Raw genomic sequence first — 23,292 nt, forward strand, 5'->3', positions numbered from 1 at the left:
CCATTTATTATCTTTCGAAAATAAGCAAGATAATTGTTATATTGATATATTTCTTTCTTTTTCAGAGAACTAAATCTGAGACAACCCATCTACCAAAAGACCAGCACCTATGGCCACTTCGGACGGGATGGATTTACGTGGGAACAGCCTAAAACACTGCACCTAAACTGACAACCTTCCGTAACAATATTTTAGAAATCTTTTATTGATCGCACTAGATGCCTCCTTTTAGATTTTAAGCTTAGGAAAAAATTTCTGTGATTGGCGCTCTGAACCTTGAGACCGACGCGATTTTTTGCCTCTCTGAATGTAACATTCTACGGAGCAAAGTATCGCGTACTAACAAGTAACTGTCGCAAAACGTGCCCACAGGTTCCCGATATAGACCACAGTGGCGTTTAAAGCGTTACTGCAATTCAGTGTGAGTCAAACGTTCAGTTTCAAGTTAGATATTACTCGCACATTGTGTTGTGTTTAAGAGAAAAAATAATTTGGAAAAGAGCATTTCTATAAACACTCCGGACTGTATTGGGAATGGTGGTCATCCATGCATGAAAAGTTCTTGCAAAATCAATTTTTGTATTTTATACAATTCGACAGTGTTCACTGGTTGTAAATTATATTTTATTCTAATTTTTTAACCTACAATTCTACATTCCCTTGTTATTTTAAAATAATCGTCAAATTAACATAGAATTTGCAAGAAACATGTACAATGGGCATTTAAGATCAGCTGCCAGTTGATATAGAATTCCCGTAGTGTTAATTTTATTGATTTGATTATGTAGACTGTAGATGAATAATTATTGTAGATGATAGTTTGAATGTATAGATTTTATTGTACCTATGTAATTTATTATGAGAGGATAAACGATCTATATGTTGTATACAATTGATTTAAGTAAGTTTGGTAGATGTATTTGTCCAATGTAGATCGTATAATCTGGTGTAATTTTTTATAGCATAGTTTATTTTTTAAATAATCCAACTGATATTCTATTGCTCTATTAAAATTGTGCTTTTTTGTCTAAGAAATAAAATAGTTGTGAAAACTCTGTGCTTAATTTCTCAATGAACCACCAACTTCTAGTCTTGGCTAGTATTAACCAGAGTAGTAGTATCTAGTAGTAACCAGACATAACTGTCTAATAAGAAAACCCAGCTACATTTCTATGAAAGCTATCGTTCTTTTCGTATGTGTGGCATTAGAAATAACTATTATCTCTGAATAAACTATATCTGAACTAGACAATAAGTACTATTTAACTGTAAGACTATTATAAATGCATATAATATATAGAAAACAAGCACAACATATTTGATACGACTCTCCTGAACTTTTTCACTGAATGGTGAAGCAACTTCTCGGTGCTCACTACCTAGAAATAGCCGCTGAGAAAACAGGTCATTATTATAAAGGTTCCAAAATCAAAGAAAATCTTTTCAAATTGATAACGAAGAAATAGGCCCAAACCCTCGCTCTAGCATCTTGGAATAGTATTTTGTGACAATACGCCGAGAAGAAAGGGAACCAAAAAATTTTGCGCTCGGCAAAATTATGTCCAATGTGAAAAGTGCAAGGTCCTATTGGAAGTTGTGCACTCTGTATGGTGTCCCAGTGGACAATTCGCATGTAATTTTAATTTCGAATTGTTTCTAATACCCTGTGTCCGATTCTTCTTGATCGACGATGATAAAATAAAATGTTGAGGTGGAGTAAAATATAGTTTTATTAACAGCTACTGAATCGTTACACTATAGTTGTGAGGTAAAAATTTATAATAAACTGCGTCCCAAACTAGTTCCGAAGCTATGTTTATACTAATGTCACTAAAATGTTACGCTAAGTGTATTGCCCTCTGAATAGAACCAAAACCTTTTGAAAAAAAGGACTTGAACCGAGGAAATGGTTGCAATCATTTTCTCCATACCTATTAGGCAATCTATAGTTTGCAGGAAGTTGAACAAACTGTAATTAAGCTTATAATCGATGTTTCTCAATCATACACGGTGAATCTATAAAAATTTAGGAAATTAAGATTAATATGAAATTACAAGTTAATGGACTAATTTGTGATTGAACACCCAGTTTCCATTTTTGAGGTAGCCAAGTATAAATATGGTGCAACGAAGCGGCCTAATCAGAGTATCCAGCTCATATAGCATTGTGTCCGCAGCTGCGCTCCAGGTTATTGCAGGAGTCCTGCTCGGTCACCTTCTCGCGCTTTAAATAAGATACTATACTAATCATGGAACGTGACATGCCCCATATTGCATGTTAGATGGCAAGAAGAATGAACAGTCGAGACAAAGGGGAAACGAATTCCCGACGTAAGGCGACGGTACCACTTAACTCGTTGACTGCGCATGACTCGGATCCTAGTCGGCAGCGCTGTGCGTTTGATGCTCATGACTCGGATCCGAGTCGAAAGCATAGCAAAATTGAAATCATTACTCTGTTGAGTAAAGTTGTCGATTTTTTGTAAGCGCGTGGGTGAGGTAATGTATATTTGAAAAGTGCTGTTCGTTTTCATTTGACAATAGTGTATCATCTATTATTAGAAAAAAATATCCATTGTTTAATATAAAATGTTTCTTGCAGAGATCGATTTCTTCTGATTTTGACGTGTTACACTTCGCCCCTAATCCCGTGAGACCTAATAAAGTTCATACAGATCGGTTATATAAAATAAGGCCAGTCATAGATTTTTTTTCAACAATAAAATGGTTAGTCTATGTATATTATCCAGGGAAAGATTTATCGTTAGATGAATCTATGGTTCCATGGAAAGGTCGACTTAATTTCAAGCAGTACATTAAGCAGAAATGTCATACATATAGAATTAAGCTGTATATGATCACTGAACCTACGGGTATTGTTCAAAGTGTATTGGTATATGCAGGAGCTTCAGATACGATCATAGGAGGGAAGGGCCATGCTACCAAGGTAGTTCTCGAAATTGCCAGTAGATTCTATGATTCAGGGCATGCCCTCTATATGGACAACTTTTACAACAGTTATTTATTGGCTAAACATATTTTAAGAAGGCATAATTTTTGCACAGGTACGTTACGCAGAGGTAGATCAGGAAATCCCCTAGAGGTTATCAATGCTAAATTGAGAAAAGGGAAAACTAAAGCACAGTACTGCAATGAGATAATGATTGGTAAATGGCATGACAAAAGAGATTGTAGCGTTTTATATTTAAAATCTATATAATAGTATAAATTCTGTTTTAAGTTTTGTATTCAATTGTTTTAAAATATAGATGTTTTGTCTCTGTTACATTGTCAGGTAAAAAATTATTCCGGTTAAAACTAGGAATCGAGGACGTTTAAATTAATCAATATAATACGTGCTATTTCTACGAATTTGAGTTGTTTTTGTCGTTAAAAACATTTTGTTTACATTTGAGTCCCCTAATAGCCAGGCTGAAAAAGAGGTTCTTAGAAAAAATATTGCAAGTCAGGTATTCAATTTTTCTAAAACGTAATAAAGCTGGGAATATTTCAAGGTTGTTACGAACGAGTGTCGAGGGGTATTTTGTTTGTTTAGGTTCGTAGGCCACAAACTAGCTGTGAGACGCGAGGGGAATTTATTTTGGTTGAATTTGTAAAATCTAACGCATATGAGTCAAGCAAGAGATTTGAGACTAGATAGATGTTTGGGCGATTTTGAATCAGGAGTTGATTCAATTTTCTTTGTGTGGATGTCTTAAGACCGGTTAAGATGATAATACTCTTTGCATAATGGCAGTTTAGAACAGAGTAATCATCATAAGATTTGTGCAGTACACCTTAACTGATGAAATTTTGAAAATGAGTATATAGGATGTCCCAACAGCTTTGTTGTCGTTTGCCTGCTTGATCCAGCCCCATCTACGTCAGATTTTCATTCCTACATAGGGAAAGGAGTGTGGAAATGGTTTCCTTTTTGTTCCAGTTGAGAGTTTTGTCCTTGCAGCTCCAATCCCAGAGATGGTAGCAAGTTTCTCAAAGTTAAGTGGCAAATAATGCTAAATTTTAAGATATTTTCATAAACAAGGATATCCTTAATTTTTAATAATCTAATTTGGCCATATTAATGAATAACCTAGGAACCATTTCGAAGATTTTTGTAGCAATCTCCATTGTAAACAGATAAGCACGTAAGTTTTTGTTATTGTTATTTAGTATGCTTCTTGTGCAATCTGTATTTTTGATAACTGTTTGTTTGAGACAAAAATAAACGTTTGATTTGTTTCTCTGATCCATTTTTTTGTTTTTATTTAGAAAAGTCTCCTAACCCTTGTATGTATTCTTGATTTTAGGGAAGAAGAAATTTTCTTTCTTTTTCCAGCGGGAAGTTTTCTTCGAAGCGGCGTCCGAATTAAAATAGCTAGAAGTAACCTTGTCTGCCATATCTTGTTTCATTTTGTCCAGGAGATTTACGTAAGTAACCCCTTTGTTTCATTGTTTGTGTAGCTGCCCCAAATCCGAACCCTTGTGGTTCACTTATCCACGACCCCAGCTCTCCAGCTAACCCCTGAGTGCCGTTCGCACCAGTAACGATTGTTTTGCTTGCCCTATCTTCGCTCCCATAGTTTCTGTCCCAATTTTCTACCCCCATGATCTTACCCTGAGGTAGGCAAAATATATCGTTACAAGATGTCTTGTATATATCTAGTGAGTTTCCAAATACACTTACGGAACATACTACGAACAGAGGATGGGAAGTTGTCAAGCCATTACCAGTATTAAAATATAACAAATATATGGCTGGTATAGATAGGCATGATAAGATGTCGTATTACCCATGCTCCAGAAAAACACTACGCTAGTATAAGAAACTAGGGCTCCATTTTTTTCAGATAATGCTACTGAGTGCCTTTTTGTTCAATAATAAATACTCTGAAAAAAGACTCCGTCTTTCAGATTTCAGACTGGAAGTAATTCGTGAATTACTACCTAACACAAATAAAGACGTACGACTCAATCCCACTACTGAACATATACCTACCATCATTATTGTGAAATCTGAAAAAGGTTAAACAAAGAGAAAAAGATGCAGAGTATGTTCTTTGGCCAAAATTCGGAAAAACACAATATATAAGTGTGCTGATTGTGAAGGGAAACCCGGTCTCTGCCTAGGTGATTGTTTTAGAGAATGTTTCTCCAGTTAACTTAATCTAATTTGAAATTATTTTAGGTAAGGTAATGAACTTCTCTTTAAAAAAACATACAGAAGTTAAAACACTTCACCATTGTATTTAGGTATATAAAACATATAGTTAAAACTTTTATAAGTGTCAAAATTTATACAGTAGCAGCATAACGTTTTCGATCTAATCAGATCGTCTTCAGTGCCTTATGTACTTGAAGCTAACAATGAATTTGTGGCTATGACATCCATATATGGGTTTACATCTTTCAAAATTAAATTATATGTTGACTCTAGGTCGATGACAATGGATAAATTTAATACTTGAGGAGCTACATGTCTCTCTGCTCGGTTTTTAACACGTGGTTCTTGTCAGTTAAGACGACACAGACCAACTGGAGTTGCAGTTGATGCGGGACGGTCATCACGACCTCTCACATCGTGGTACTCCGTTATCCGATCTCGTGCGGAACAGTTCATCCAGGCAACATTGTGTAACTGCATAGCATCTTGACCACTTCACTCGCTAATTAAAAGCATAATTTCAATTCACTTCGCGAATACATGCACTCTACGTAAATTTTCGTTTACATATTATCAGAAAAAGACGTTTGAGTTAAATACATTTGTAACAGTGCAACGTAAAATAAAGTCTCGTTAAATTCATCGATCGTTATTATTACCACTTCGACTTCAAACATTGTTTCGACGAAGGATTATTTAATCCAAATCTACATACTTAGCCAGTTCCAACGTCTGTCCCGCTCTTGTAGAAAAGAGACAAAAATAATTAAAAAAAAACCTAACGAGAATATTAAGAAACTGGCAATTGATAACAACGAACCTTCAAAAATAATGTTACAAAATATGATATTGAGCTGGTTAATTATAGAACAGATATAGACTAAGACCTGGTTTCACATATACTAATCAAAAATACCTGAAACGTCAATAAAAATTCGTAAACGTCCACTATTTTGATAAGAAGATTTTGAATCATTACATTTTAGTTTCAGTTGTCAAAAATTTTTAAAAACTATTTAAAAAATAATCTATTGCATTATGGATCCTAAACTTAAGTCAAAATTATATACCAACTGGTAAGAAAATTTTTCTCTTACAAAGAAAGGGTCCACTGAATAAACGTTTTATTCCTCTTTTAGGAATCAGAATATTTTACAATTTAAGGTCCATCAGGATATCTCTACTCATCCAAAAGTTCATTATAATGTGAATAGTTACCTCATTGAAATGCGAAATGAAATACATGATCTTGGGAGAATGAGATTAAAGGTATACATTATTGCGATACTATACTTGAAAAAGAATAATTTTTCCTTCGTTTGAAGGGGTAATTTTCATTGAAAATTTTTACTACAATAGTCCTATATTCTATTATAAATAAACGAATTTTAGACTCACAAAATACACGTTGTACGGCAAGAGTCTATATAATTTAAGAAATCCAAGTCTTTAAAGGCTCTCAGTCTTTTACGTATAAGTCAGCTGCTTTTGGACTGTAAATAATCTCTTAAAAAACTGGACGCAAACAAGGTTAACATTGATGTGAGTGCCAGGTCATAAAAGAATCAGAAAAAAAAAGTTGCTGAGAAGTTGGCAAAGCAAGGAGCCAATTCACATTTCCTAGGTCCCTTTTATGAACTATGCTCTCTCTTCAATCCTGATCCCCCGGAGGGAGTGTAGTGGTCATCGTGATGTCGTGTATTGTCCATCTCCAAAGATCTCTGTCTATAGTCATTTCTTTTAACTCATGCATAGGTCTTTTGTATATTCCTGTAATTTGATCCCTCCATCTTGTTGGGATCCTCCTCGTGATCTTCGGCCTTCTACCGAATTTTTTTGGAGTTTTTCCTCTTAAAATCGAGTATTCACAATAGAGTAGTTATTTGTGATGCAAACTCGATTAAGCGGTCTCCTTCTTCGTTTCTCTAACCTATGCCAAACTTTCCCAGTACATTCTTTAGGTCCTCATTCTGTGTAGTGTTGCCGACTTCTGTGTTAAATTCACCGCATGTTACACAAGGTTAGCTCTTTATTTGGAATGTTGGTAATTGTTGTCGTCTGCTGTACTGGTTGGCGCATAAACTTGTATGATATTGAGTTTTGTGTGCTTTGTCTTCCAGTTTAAGAACTATCTTATCGCTCAAAGCTTTAAATTCGATGAGACATTTGTAATCTTGGTGACACCAGAATGGCAACACCTGTATAGTTCTGGGTTTCACTGCCAGAGAAGTAAACACAATTGCCATTATGTGTTCTAAAATGGCCCTCTCATAACAAATGCGTTTCAACTATAGCTTACTTGTGATTGTCTTTAGCTCTTGTACGTTCCTTGTACCAACATTAATTAATTTTCTGAGTTTTAATTTCTGTGGACCAGTAGCTGAATTTCCACACGATGCCTGATCACTAAGATTCGCGTGACCGGTGGCCAATTTCGCACTCCTTGATGATGCAATGATATGTAATGAATTCCCCTGCCCTATTACATCGCAGTATCAGAACCATTCTGCTGTTACAGCTCCGCCTGTGAAAATCCAATGATAAGCCGCTCCAGGACCATTTCCTATGTACCTTATCTTGGTACTGCCGGTCGCTGCTGCCCTCCGTCAGAAATATTTAACGACCTTCCGGTCGAGGTGTGGGAAGGGAAGGATATATGTGGGTTAGATGGAGATTGGGACCTATTTTCTCCTAGAGGAAGCTTAGGAGAGAAACAGTAGCTGGCCTAGGGACAGGGTTGCCAAGCCCTGAAGTAGTCTCTCCTTTACTGGGAACTACCAGTAAAAGAGTACTACCCGGTGAAAAACCACTACTACTCAGCAAAAACCACATAAAAACGAAATTTTGTGTCTGAGAAAATAGTAAATTACGATTTCACTGGTTTTATGAAAAAAATCAAGTATCGTACAGTGATGAAGGAATTTGCGTGCCCCAGCTATATTAAAGAAACGTTTTGAATGGGCACAAAAGTACAAAAATTGGACAGTGGAAGACTGGAAAAAGGTATACTTGTGTTGTTTGAATATCAATATGAAAATTAATAAAACATGAACATTTCTTAAAAATTTTGTTGATTTCAAGTCTCCTTCTCGGTCGAACGAATCCAGTTTTCAAGTTTTGGCAGAAAAAACTAAGTTTGTTCGTAGACGTCCTAACGAGAAATACAAGCCCAAATGCTTTGTGCCTACCATCAAACACCCACCGTCACTCATGATCTGGTCTGTAGTATCAGGCCAAGATACAGAGGCCGTCTCTACGTGGTGGAAAACACGATGAGACAAGACCAGTACCGGAAAGTACTCGAGATGAGACTTTTGCCACAGCTGCAAGAATAGTTTCCTGGAAAAGAGGAAGCCATTTGCTACTACAATGCTAAGAGTATTTCAGCTTATCTAAAACTACCTAAAAAGGAGATTTCGAAAAAAAAAACATTACTAATAACAGAGAGTTACTTGAAACGCTCATATATGAATGGAATTATAATCCATACCTCCAGAAAACTATTCAAATCTGTATCGAGAGCATGTCTAGATGTGTTCAATCTCTTCTAGCAGTCAAAGGCGGATATACAAAATATTGAACTAATCACTACTTTGTAAAAATTATGCTTTTTAATAAATAAATGTTTTTGCTTAATTTTCTAGTACAGTTTTATTACCTAAGATTTACTATTCACAAAAAAAGAACAAAACAGTAATTTTTTTCAAATATACATATTTATAATCATGAGAGAAGTAACTACATAATAGTAAATTTTGCCTTCGTCAGCATAAGTGGCCCGACGAGCCGTTGTGGATCTTGGCCTGTTGACAAAGAAGTCGCCACTCCTGTTGATTCCTCGCAAGTTCCCTCCATCCTTAGAATCTGTAGGTCTTCTTCCACATCATCAATCCATGTCTTTCGTGGTCGTCCTCTACTTCTTGTGCCCTCTGGTTTTGGGTAAATTTTTCTTTGCTTGCCTTAATAATTTTTGATTGTTGCTAAATATATACTGTGATCTACATTTGACTAAAGAATCTAAGAGTTCTGTTGATTTACTAAGTCGAATATCTTTTCAAAGTCTAGAAAAACAAGAATAAGAAGTCTGTTATATTCAATGCATTTCTTGAACAGAACTTTTGTTACGATAAGATGGTAATTCGTTCCGTATCTTGATCTCGAAACTTGCCTGTTCTATTGCAAGAAAGAAATCAATTTGATAAGTTTATCTTATGTTTACATGTCTAAGCAAGCTTGCCTAGAATTTGCTAGATCGGTAATGTCTCCTTTTTTATGCAATATAACATGCAAACATGAAGCTGTGACGGTATTCTACTTGAGCGGCCCGACTCCACATGGGGTAAATGAGCAAACGTGGAACAATCCAGTTTTTAGATCCAATACCGGCTTCTATGGAATTCCAAAATGACGGATATGATATTGTCGTCTGGAAGAGAAACTATGTATGTAAATATATAATAAATTCTTCTTCTTCTTCTTCTACTTCTTGGAGATCTTTCGATCTGTTTAATTCTGAAGCTGCCTCTGGTTAATTTCCTGGGAGGTAGATTGCCAACTATCCCTCCATCTTTTAGGTGGTCTTCCGGGAGGTTTTGAACCGGGCGGGTTATTTTCTAGGGCAATTTTTGGGAGCCTATTCTCATCCATTCGTCTTACATGACTGCACCACATCCTTTTACGCTGCCTTCTCCATCTTACAATATCTTGAATTTTGCACTGCTCTCTAACGTTTGTATTTCTGACCCTGTCTCTTCTTGTTTTGCTCACTATTGTTCTTAGGGTTTTCATCTCGGCAACCCTTAGCATCTGTTTCGTTTTGTTGGTATCTTCGCGCACTTCTATGCCATATGTCATGATCGGTCGTATGCAAGTCTTGTAGATTCTAATTTTACTATGTGTGCGCATATACGGATTTGACCAGACTATCTCCCGCAGACATCCCGACAATGCGGATGCTTTGTTGATCTGACTCCTTAGGTCCTTTACTGGGTCGTGTCTGCTTGATATATCTATGCCCAGATATCTGAATTGCATCACCTGTTCTATGGGGTTGTTCTCAACTACTAACTTACATCTGAGCGGATCTTTTGCTATTGTCATACATTTAGTTTTGTTGGTCATAGGTTTAGAAATGGTCATATTTAGATGGCGGCTTATTTGAAAGATCTATAATAAATTAATTATGCATAAATACTTGTGTAAACAATGTTAGTGTAAAATAAATGTGTAAATAAAGCCTACAAAAACTACGTGTTGAACCATTTTAATAATAAATTAAAAGATAATAAATTTATACAATACTATTGAATTTCAGACACGCCGAGAAAACCTTGCACGTTTATATCTGGAAGACATGAGACGGGAAGAAAAAGAACTACGGCAGATTGATTTGGATTACATTAACACACAAATATAAATTTTTAAATTCTGTATTTAATTTAAATCTAAATATGTCTGTTTTAATAATAAATAAAAACGTACCATTCCATAAATGTGTTTCACTTTTATTCATATTCCAGTGCATTTCCGAACTAAACCATTCCCTAAGCTGTTTATACTTTTTAATATTCATCATATAATATTATTTACATACCTAAATTAATTATTAATTATATATATTACATAAATTAATTAATTATTTTGAAGTTAAAAAAAAAGTAGTGGTAGATACCACCTCAGGTTAACAATTTCGTTTGAGTTTTTAGGTGCTTTATTTGAAGTCTCATTTATTTCACCTAATTCCCTTGCTGTTAATCTTTGATACAGTACGTTAAGTTTTAAATTAGTTATAAACATGATAAATGGCAACGCTGCGCATCGTCGACTTTCCACGAACCTCCGTTGCCCCGTCGCCAATAATTTATTATTATACAGTGGTTGTTTAAAGCAATAACAGCATAGGTTTTTAATTTCTTTAGTAAACATGTCTTTTTATACGCCCGAAGAAAAGGTTCAAATAATAAAATGGTTTTATGGTGGTAATTCTGGACAACAGTGTGTAGATTTATTTTCCGTGTTTTTTGAGGGGAGACCAATTCCTTGCGTACAGCCAGTTCATAATATAGTTAAAAATTTTGAGAGCTGATATTGCCTCAAAAATTGCAGAAAATGTCACGCTCAGGAATTGTCACCAGAAAAAGTTGAAGAAAGAGAATACCGGGATACACAAATTTGTGCAACAATCGAGGTAGATTATTAATAACACTATATGGCACCTTTTAACAAATTTATTGTTATATAAGGTTCTTGAACTCCTAAGTGGAGCATAGAGCTTCTGTGAAAACGCGCCATCGGGTTCTATTTTGCGCTAAGGCCTTCACCTCATTCCAAGACTTTCCTTGGCCTATTATCTCGTCCATGATGGATCTTCTCCAAGTTTGTACTGGGCGACCTCTTTTTCTTTTCGCTTGGGGATTTCACTCTAGGGCAGTATTTGCGATACTGGAACTATTTTTTCGGAGTGTGTGACCGATCCAACCCCACTTTCTGGACTTAATTTCATTTTGTACCCTCTTTTGTTCGGTCAGGTGTAGCAGATCTTCGTTTCTGATGGTGTTAGGCCAGAATATACGAACAATTCTTAGTAGACATTTGTTAACAAAGACCTGCAGTTTGTCTGTGAGGGTGTTTGTCACTTTCCAGGTTTCACATCCGTAGAGTAGAACAGACATGACATTTGATCAGAATATTCGGATCTTTGTCCTTGTAGTATACTCGCCAGATCTCCAAACAGGGTTGAGCGTGCTGTAAGCTTGTTGAGCTTTTCGTATCCTCATACGAATATCGTCTTCTGTACCTCCGTTTTCTGTTATGACACTTCCAAGATACGTAAAGTTTTCCACATTTTCAATCTGCATATTGTCGATAGTAAATAGCGTGTTGTTCCTTGCATTTATTCTCATGGACTTGGTTTTACTAATATTGATTTTCAAACCTATTTTATTGGCTTCAGTGGAAAGTGTTTCTAATTGGTAAGCCAGATCTTGGAACCTTTGACCTAATACGCAGATATCGTCCGTGTATTCTAGATCGCTTAGGCGTGTGGTTAACGTCCATTGTATCCCTCTTGTGTCGGAGTCTAGTTTGGAGAGAACATAGTCTATAGCTATGTTGAAAAGAAACGGAGAAAGCACGCATCCCTGTCTAACTCCAGTAAGTACGTCGAATTCGTCACTGTTGATCCCATTGTGTGTCACGCTGCATTTCGCATCAGTATATAGTGACTTTATAATAGAAATTATTTTTTGCGGGATGTTTCTTAGCTCTAAAATTTTCCATACAGCAGCGTGAGACAAGCTATCAAAGGCACGTTCAAAATCAACAAAAACCATGTATAGGGGTGTGTTCCATTCAACCGATTGTTCCATTATTACCCTCACAGTATTAATGTGGTCTATGCAGGAGGATTTTGGTCTAAAGCCTGCTTGATTAGCACGAAACTCAACTTTGTTTGTTATTCTTTTCAGTATGATGGTCGTGAAAATTTTATTTATGACAGTAAGCAAGGTTATTCCTCTCCAATTTTTGCACAGTGTGAGGTTGCCTTTTTTTGGAAGCTTGATAATGTTACCTTTTTCCCAGCCCGCTGGAATGTGGTTTGTTTCCCACACCTCTCGGATTATGGGGAGCAAAAGTTCAGCAGTTAGATGCGGATCAGCTTTAAGTATTTCAGCAGCTATGTTATCGATTCCCGGTGACTTGTTGTTTCTCAGAGATTTGATAGCTGCTATTATCTCCGTTTTGGAAGGGGCCTTGCAAGAAATATGCAAGTCTATATTCTGCGGGTTTTCGACAATTTCGTCTGCGTTATCTCTGGGAATACCTAGCATCTCCTGAAAATGCTCTTTCCATCTCTCTACTTGGTCATCTGTTGTACTAAGTAATTCGCCTGTCTTGGATCTTACAATGTTCGAACAGTTGGACACTTTTTGTGTTAGTCGTCTAGTAATTTGGTAAAGCTCCCTAGTTCTGTTGTGTTGTGCAGCTGTTTCTGCTTGTTTTGCCAGTTCTTCGGCCCACCTTCTTTTGTCTCTTCTTGCTTTTCTTTTAACGGATTTATTTATTGTTTGATATTCCTGTTGTCGGTGTGCTCTTCTTTCTACAGTTCTTGCTTGCAGGATGTCTTTTTTTCGTTGTTTTCTTTCCTTGATAAGATTCCATGTTTCATCTGATATCCATTCCTTTCTATCTTTCTCTTTTTTACCCAGTTTGTCTTCAGCTATTTCTGTCAAAACATCTGCGAAATCTACCCAGCTATTTATTTCACGTTCGCTTGTTTTGAGTTGAAGTTCCTCTCTAAACATATGTCTTCCTGGGACCGTTTTTAGTTTATCTAGATTGTATGTTGGTCTCTTGGTGTTTCGCGTGGTTTTGTTTTTTGCCATCTTGATTTTAATGGTACCAATTACGAGATGATGGTCACTTGCGATGTCTGCTCCTCTTTTATTACGTACATCAAGAAGAGATGATCTCCATCTCTTTGATATAGCGATGTGGTCTATTTGATTTTCTCTTGTATGGCCAGGTGCAGTCCATGTTCCTTGTGAATATTTTTATGTGGAAATTTATTGTTAATAATACCTTAATAACACTATATGGCGAAATAGACACATTAACACTGAGATGAAGTCAAGAATTTATAAAGCTTAGTGCAAGACCAATAATAACAGATCCCTCAGAAACAAACCCGACACAGTCACAACGCAAAGGCTACTGGAAATGGCAGAGATGAGAGTACTGAGAAGAATTACAGAAAATACGCTGAGACATCGAAAGAGAAGTGAAGACATTAGAAGAAAATGTAACGTACAGTGTATAAATGAATGGACACAAAATAGAAAAAAAGAATGGAATAACCACATAAGCAGAATGGAGGAGACCCGTGTCGTCAAAATAGCAAGAGATAAGTTACCAATCTACAGAAGAAGTATCGGACGACCGCGCAAAAGATGGAGTGACAACCTTCCATAAAGGTATTAATCCGCCAATGGTCAAGCAGAATTGCTTATAAAGAGGAAGAAGAAGAAGAAGAATCGAGGTAGAATCAACACGTTCAAGTAGAAGCGTTGCTAGGAATTTAGATGTTAGCAATGTTACTGTAATTTTAATTTTTAAATAATCTACAGCTTTATCCAAACGACTACTTTCGAAGAATGGAGTTTTGTGAAATTCTAATAAAGAAGGAAGGAACAATCCTTACATTACGAGGTATTGGGCGCGGGAAAACCAGCACAGAAGTGTTGTTTACCGAACTCAATGTCCTCAAAAAATTAACGTCTGGACTGGCATTTTAGGAGACCACATAATAGGTCCATTTTTTATTGGGGGCAATTTGAATAGTAGAGTATACCTCGATTTGTTACAGAATCATGTTCTTCCCGCTATTCTCAATTTTCCTGATGTAAATCTGGAGAAAGTTTGGTTCCATCAAGACGGCTGTTCAGTTCACAACGCTGGAATAATTAGGGAGTACTTAAACAATACTTTCCCGAATCAAGTTATCAGTGGAACAGGCGATATTAAGTGGCCTGCGTGATCTCCAGATGGACTTTTTTTAAGGACATTTAAAAAGCATCATCTACGATCATCCTGAGGTTAGAGCCCAAAATTTGGAGGAATTAAAACGCAGAATAAGAGAAGTCTCCAATTCTATTACAGCAGAAACTCGTAAATCTGTCCGCAGAAGTTTTTATGACAGATTGGGATACTGTTCAGCCGTAGAAGATCAAATATTGAATCATTTCTGTAGGACATAAAGAAATTATTTCTTATTTTATTAGGCATTATTTTTTATTTTCAATGGGAGTATATTTTTTGTTTTATCTTTTTAAACAAATGCGCTTTTATTTTTAATTCAACCAGAAAAAATTGCTCATATTATTAAAAATCGATACAAATGCACCACCTTATAATGCTCAGTACATTTTTATCGATTTTATGTCATAAGAAATGAACCGGGTATACGTAAGCAAAACAAAAATCGGCGGACGGAGTTGTATATCCCTTGCCTGGTTATGTATTACTAAATGGTTTTCTCGTTTTCTGTTTAGGCATAGAATAATCGAACACACATGTGTTCGGTTGTTCTCTGGTTTAGGAGTCTAGGTCATAGAATAACCGAACACACGTGTTCGATTGTTCTCTGTCTAGGTATCGGAGCGGAGGGGATGGGTCAATTACAATTACTTCGTACGAGGCAATGTTGCCGATTTTAGCTTTATATATTTGCAATATCTAATCCAAAACTTAACGTACTGTATGAAAAAAAGCAAAAGATAGCGCCAAACAAATGCCATAACGTTATAGCTTCTCTATTAGCTGTTAGAGCTATTCTTTATTAGAGCTTAGAGTGATTAATGCCCCCCGTACACAATCAATAGTCAATACTTTTCAGTATTGACAATATTATTGATCGTGCGAGGTAGTATTATTAGTGGTATTGCCGAAAATATTGAGTATTGACGGAAATTAAAATTTTTAAGATTAACACCTGAAAAAGGGTGGGGCTATTTAAAATATTATACCATGATGACCATGTGCGGCGGTAAATCAATACTTTTTTCAGTATTCACTTGAATTAAAATCATGCTACAGGTGGAAGCTAGTTATATCTGCTCTATAGAAATCTTCCTTTTTTCTCCTTGTGAAGTAAATAATTTTAAAGTTCTGTTGTTCAACTTACTAAATAATCATTATTCAGGCAAATTAACAAAAAATGGTTCATGAAGAAAATTAATGTTTTAATATTGCAGATTAGTCCAGTTCTCAAAGATTTGACCTCTAAAAAGCATACGAACAAGCTGAATTTTGCTAAGAATATAAATTTTGGGACCTCAAAAAAGATGCAAAAAAGTTTACCACTCCTACCCCGTCCTTTCCCCTGAAATACCCCTCATATGGAGGGAAAAAGGGAAAAAATCGATTTATCAAAAATCTGTACGCCGTAGAAAAAAATGTTTCTAATAAAAAATAAGAAATGAACTGAGAGCTTTATAAAAATGTTAAGCACTTTTTGTGTAAAATGAACCGTTCTCTCAGAAACAGCGCTTGAAGTGACCAGCAATTTTGAATATCAGTTGATTCATCAAATTTCTGTCCACTCGATGGTAAAAATTCGATATCTTTTGACAAGAATGTTCTATCGGCAAAAATAAAAATGCGTTTTAAAGGTGAAAAGTGCAGCTTTCGTATGCAATTTTTGTAATTTGCCGTAAATGAAGCCAATTTCTATAAATCTGTTAAATAAATAAACAATGCGCGATGTTTGCCATTTTTTACTATTCTCATGAGATCAATAAAATGTATCACTTCCACTGACCGGTCACTGTGAAATTTCCAGTGTTAACCTAATCTTCAAAACTTATAGCATTAAATTTCGATTTTGAGTTTTGGTAACATGGAAATTGTTTAGTTTCGAGAAACGTACTTGTGTAATCGAAAAGAAGCAGTTTTAAACATTTTAGATCGTTTGCAATGTGAAAATTTAAATTCAGCGTTTTTTAGGCATATTTCAAATGAATCACATTTGTTGCCAACACTCAAAACCGAAATTTCATGCTAGATTTTGAAAATTAGGCTCTAACAATGGAAATTCCATAGTGACCGGTCAATGGAAGTGATAAATTTTATTGATCTCATGAGAATTGTAAAAAATGGCAAAAGTCGCGCTACGTTTATTTACTTAACACCTTTATAGAAACTGCATAAGAAAACTGCACCGTTCACCTTTAACCCCTTAACGTACGTGCCCGTCTCAGACACGGGCGCGCCTTACTGGTAATTTTGTACGCGCTCGTCTGGGACACGGGCGCCGGTTAAATTTTACCCATAAAATTTTTCAAGCGCTCGCGAAGCGTATATTTGTATAAAGAGACATATTTATGTAAGCATATATCTAAATTATTTTTCTATTATAAAATAGATGACTCAGTCAGTATTGACTTTAAAATATATTTATTATCCTATAACTTGCAATTGTCATCATTGATAACCGATATTATTGTCGAACTTTTGTTTTTATACAAGCCTTCTGTCTTGCCGGTGTAAAGTCGTGTGAAGTCGATATTTATTGTTTTTGCGTTTGAACTAATTTGTGCTTTATTTTCATCATATTATTATATTGTTTGGTAAGTAAATTTTGCATATAATAATCGGTAGGTTAGAGTAATATGTATATTTTTTGTTTTACTAAATTTCATTATAATTCATCTAAAATACCATATTGTGTGTGTTAATATTTTGGATTATTTGTATTTTTCATATCAATCATACCACTATTTACCTATTCACAGTGTTTCCTCTGCACAAAATTTTTAAATTTCAACGGATTTGCATACAAAAAGAGTGCGCCACAGTTATCTATAGTAATTTAGTAAGACCATTGGCATTATATAATTATATATATATATATATATATATATATATATATATATATATATATATATATAATCTGCGTATATTATTAGTGTATGTATGAAAACAAAAATAAATATTTCGTCTAACCCCCCAGGAAAAGTAAAGGTTCTACGCCACTGAAAATATTTTTTCAGTGGCGCATTTTGATTTTTGTCGATATGACACTCTGATAAAAAGATATCGAATTTTTACCATCGAGTTGATTAAACTTTTATTTAAAGAATTTATCTGGGTAATGTAAACACCGATATACGAAGGAATATGTTCTTCACATTTTGTCTGTACCTACAAGTTCTATCTAACGAGTTAATAATAGCGAGATACGTATAATAGAATGACAGGTTGATGTCCTGTTCGTATATTATTTATAAAAAATTTATTTCACGTGCATAACTGAAATTCATAATCGACGGTCACTTCAAGCGTTGTTTTTGAGAGAACGGTTCATCCTACACAAAAAGTGCGAATAAACATTTTTGCCCAAATTTGGCGGCAAATAGTTTTAAGTCAATTCAAAAATTTTATTTCGATTTTAAAAAAAATACACTGCTCATGACGTATATGCATGTTTTTTATATCAAATTAACACATTCGCTGCGGACTTTTTTCGAGAGGTGTTACCCAGGAGCGACAATACTTTTTTCTAAAATGTCATTGTAATTGGTATTAGAATATATATATGAAATTATTATTAAGTATATACTAAATTAATTAAATAAAGTGTATATTTATTTATAAAATGTGATTTGAATATTTGACTCCGATGGGAGTCATGTGCACCTGGCTAAGAATTTCTAGTGTATCGCTGACTGGCTCCAATCAGCACAAGCCAAATTAGAACGTTTTTCTAGAAAAATAATTATATAACGGATTTTAGAAAAAAAATAAGTTTATTTATTCTATAAAATACAGAAAGATTCACATATTGATTTGATTTTGATTCACATATGAGTAATTTCAAAGCATTCGATACAAAATCAGGGTTGATCAGGACATTTTTCGCAGTGATATGTTGTCTGTTTTCTAATTTTGTTTTTGGAGCATATTTTACAAAGCTTTCTCTTTGTTCGTCCCTTATTAACCATAGAAATTTTAGAAATACGATGTCTGGAGGCATATTTCTTGTTTTTCACAGTTTGAAGGGCGCGCTATACTTTGCGCCATTTTGAATCACGAAACTACCACAGCAAAGAACTGGTAAAATTTTTTGACACTTTAGGTCCTCACTCACATCCTAACAAACACTAACTAACGTCGGCGTCGTACTAAGTAAAATATACCGTCTTAAAAATCAACGGGTTACTGTCCCCGATCGGAGTCACGCGCACCTAGCAAAGTACCACTTTGACTCAGATTACGATGTCCAAGTTTTAAAGTTTGTTATTCTGTTATTTCGTTGATTAAAGTAAAGTTTCCTTTTTAGAAAAATTAAAAAGTGTATTTATAATCATTTATGTTTACAATATGTATATTATAAGACTACCTATCGACGCAAGCTTTAAAAACTCACACAAATGACAGTAGCCATGTGAAACCAATGGTGTTGTGCGTTAGCTCTCTTTTACTTTATCTTCGATATCTCGCGTTTTAAACAGCTGGCCACCCTAATTTGCGACCATTTTTCTCAGGCAACCTTATCATGTTAAAAAAAATTAGTTTTAATTTAAGATACAAAACATGCGTATAAGTCATGAGCAGCGTATTTTATCTAAAATATAAATGAACGCAATTTTTGTTCAAAAATTAATTACCATTAATTGAATTAAAACTATTTGCGGCCACTTTTTGACTGGCCACCTATTATCAATGTATTCTCCTATTCTTAAATGTACGTAAAAATGTGAGTTTGATTAACTACGTTATGAATGTTATGGGATCTCGTACTATTAGGTTTATAATAATACACAAAAGTAAATTTTAAAATTCTTTATTTAAATTGCATCTAAATATACTTGTTTAACAAGAAATTAAAAAGCACCATTAATTACTGGTATTCACAATAAAAAATTAAAATCTAACAAAAAGCATAAAACGAAAGCAATTAAAACATCAAAAAAAAATTAAAACAAGTGCAATCTTCCACGTAACAACAAAAGCTCTCCTCTAAAAAACACTTCTTATAAAAATATTAGGTATCTTTATCTATTTAAGATTAAATCAAGTAAAATCGATTAAAAACTTTTGGAAGGTAAAATATTTTAATATTGTACTGTACGATTTTCTTTCCAAGGCGATCTTAAATTTATTGTACATTGCATGAAACAAAACCAAGATTATTTTACAATTTAACAATTTGAATATTATTGACAAAATTTATTTTGCAGCTGTTTATATATGATTATATACCTTATATGATAAATCAGTTCTACCAGTGTTTCTATCTGTGACCTTAAGTCAAAGTTATTTTGTATAGGCTATTCTAGATACAACTGCTACAAAGATTCTGCATTCAACACATTAGAAACTGTTTGTTATAACATCTAAATCTAAAGAAATATAGCTATAGGTTTATTGATGACAAAACAATCAGCAATGGGACCTTCAGTCAAATAAACGTACTATAATATCTGTATTCAAAGTAAAATACTAAAAATTTAATCATTTAAATTTTTCGTTGTTCTTTACTCACGTAAAGACTCATTTTTTCGAGATCTCTTCATCAATACCTTCAATGTAGTGGGTTTTGTTAGATTATTTTTCGTAATAGTGGAATAAAAATGACACTAATTATGATAATTCTTTTTTATTAATTGAAATGGAAGACTTGGCTTTTGATTTCAAAATATGTATACATAAATACAATAGCAGTTCGATAGTGTTTTTCACAACATTAACATTCATTTAGAAAAAATTAGATACGAAATCAGCCATTATGCTCGATAAACCATAATATATTGTGTAAAATCGTTATATTAATTATAGCATATCAATTTTATTATGTTAACACTCCACGAAAAAGGAACTGTAAAATACTAATTGATCTGGCAACGCGGCTTAAGAACCGTTTTTCACATTTCTTAAGTTGGCGCCGTGCGAAGTTTTAGTTATTTCTATTAATATATTCTTGAACTGAAAACCCAGGCAACGTCAGATATCACGACTTACCAATTTACAAGGGTGGTCTCGAACGTGCGAACACTTTTAATAATGGTCGTTAAAAACGCTTTGTATATAGTTATCGTTCAATCAACAGAATCACAGAGAGAAGAATCTTGATATCGTCAGTCTACCCGGCTTATAGATAATATCAGTGGTATTATTGATGTTATTTAATTTTGTAAAGAACTTTTCTTTTGCAAGTCCTTCTCAAATATTCAAAAGTGTCTAGAAATTTGAAATTTAAACCTAGGGTTTAATTTCCCCTTTTTGAATGCGTTTTCTACTTTCGACATTGTACTTGCATTTGATATTTTTACGTTTTATAAAATTCAACTGAACTGAAACTTCGAAATAGTTGCCAGGGATGTCACTCGAAATTAAAAAAAATTGGGAGTGGCCTAAAAATATTTTTGGAATAAATAAAGTACTTTAACACCTTCACTACCGATAATTCCACTAGGCGTGATCGTATTCCTGTAGGACTTCCTGGTCACGCAACTAGGCAGCATAGCAACAAATAATTGTTACATGGTTTTCCAAAAAAGTGCCTTTCTTATGCACGTCGAAAGTGAAGGTGTTAAACCTCTAACAAAAAGCATACTAGTGGGAGGATAGTATAATTGTTAAGAAAACGGAATATGAAGCTAGTTGTAGTGAAGTCGAAGATATAACAAACAGCATTTTCTAAATTTGGAAGAAACGGAAATAACAAAATATGTGTCAAAGTATTCACGAAGAAACCTAAGTAATATCAGTGCAGGCAGAAGCAGATATGCTTTTATGCCGGACATAAACTTCTCTTTACGGCGCTTCAGAGATGTGGCGAACTCTCGAGGATTTAAGCCTTGGGACAGTATGGGCACAATGCCGTCACAGACGAACACTACGTCCCAACTCGTCATAATTAATATGAACACGGAGTCAAAAGCAAAAAGACATGGCACAGAAGAGAGAGGCAATTTGATCTCGGACTCGTAACTTTGCCCCAAATAGATAGACCGAAAGGCAGATTCAGCAGAACTTATCAATGGGCTGTTCGAGGAGACCTTATATTATATAGCAGATGTGCGTGTATAATAGTTTGATGGAAGATATACAATAAACCAATTCATTGCAGTACGACCGATGTAAAACAGATGCCTCCCGGAGAAGGAAAAATGTCTCTTCACTTCTAAAAGTCGTCGGTTAATAGTTACTGTACATATAGCTAGTAACACCGGTGTTTTGGATGGAGGTGTGTAACTGAATATTTTATTAAATAATTATAAAATGTTAGACGTGAAAGTTTGCCGAGCACAATGAATAAAAGAACTGCTTACATCCTGCAGAAAGCAAAACATCAACGAAAACAAAAAGATTCTATAGAAATTAACTAAAAAAAAACCTTACCCTACATCAGGGTAAGCTACTTTTAATTACATTGGCCTTCAGCAAACACAGTGTAAAACTGCATATTTTCCAGTAAAACAATACAATATCTACTAAGAAATAGAAAGGGAATCGTCCAATTGGAAAATCCTGGAATTTTGAGTATAGCTTGCAGAATTTATAGTCAAAAACATATAGGATGAAACAACCGACAAGTTGCCCTTAGACTTTACAAACACAGATTAACTCTAACGAATAAGCAAGTTTCATCGCCTTATTCACGCATAAACATACCATCCAACGTACAATAGGCCTATCTTCTACAAACACGTCGCAGCCATCCGACACTACACACCAATAACACGGAAAATCACTAATAAAAGAAAAAACAAAAACATCCAAGATCACAAGCAAAAATTGGACCCCGAAAACTTTGCCAGACCAAAACAAGAACCTAAAAACAGATCAATCTAAAAAGTATATATCGAAGAGTAATCCAATATCGTCAAAAGAAAGCTCAGATAAAAATTTCAAATATTGTGAAGAATCAAGTTGACAGATTGATTGAGTTTGTGAGACATAGAATGCGTTAAGACGACCTCAGCGGCTGGAAAGCTGAAGCAGCGGCAGCGTTCAGCCCCCTCGATGACAAAAAGCTGGAAGTCAGCCGCCGTTAAATTTACGAAGTGTACTTTATTTCTGCTGGATAAACTCATACTGACAATGAAACAAGCTAATGGTACGGAAAATCGACTACATAATTACTTAGAGCTCACATATTTTAAATCACGATAGCGAATATGGTAGCCAGTATGATATCCAACGAACGATAACGGTTATACAACTATAAGAAAAAACCTTAGTGGTTGCTAGGTTGCACGCATATGGTACAACCACGCATGGTTGTACCACATGCTTGGTACGCAATAATAAGTTTTAATTTTTGAACAGTTTTTAATTAAAAATTTCGATTTATCTAAAAAAAGGATTTACAATGGAATAATAGAAGTACAGTTTGGTACTGAACGAGAACATTTATTTATAGAAATATTTATGTAAATATTAAGGTTAGATTCGTCGAAACGTCAAACATGAAATAAAATGTCGAGACAAATGTATTCAGAAGGTTTTTGTCTGCTGTTTATAACGTGACCCATGGTTAACGTACTCATTGATTGGGATTGGAGAGAACAAGCTGAGAAAGTAAAAAATGACAGTTGTAAGTAAGATTATAGTTTGATATTAAT

General features: G+C 34.7%; 1 protein-coding gene and 1 long non-coding RNA gene across 3 annotated transcripts in view; both read left to right on the top strand.

Moving 5' to 3' along the window:
* Sam-S (S-adenosylmethionine Synthetase) overlaps positions 1–1,052 on the top strand; it is a 65,708-nt gene extending 64,656 nt beyond the window's left edge. For both annotated transcript variants that reach the window (XM_072537981.1, XM_072537980.1), the window contains exon 9: positions 66–1,052. In XM_072537981.1, coding sequence (XP_072394082.1) covers positions 66–171 — 106 coding nt within the window. In that variant the 3' untranslated portion in view covers positions 172–1,052. The remainder of the gene's footprint in view (positions 1–65) is intronic.
* A 4,939-nt stretch (positions 1,053–5,991) lies between these two features.
* On the top strand, positions 5,992–10,643 carry LOC140446924 (uncharacterized). Its single transcript, XR_011951533.1, has 3 exons — positions 5,992–6,240; positions 6,304–6,433; positions 10,479–10,643. It is a non-coding gene; the product is annotated as an uncharacterized lncRNA (long non-coding RNA).
* Positions 10,644–23,292: the final 12,649 nt, after the last annotated feature.

The sequence above is a fragment of the Diabrotica undecimpunctata genome, chromosome 7, assembly GCF_040954645.1.
Source record: "Diabrotica undecimpunctata isolate CICGRU chromosome 7, icDiaUnde3, whole genome shotgun sequence".
NCBI lineage: Eukaryota > Metazoa > Arthropoda > Insecta > Coleoptera > Chrysomelidae > Diabrotica > Diabrotica undecimpunctata.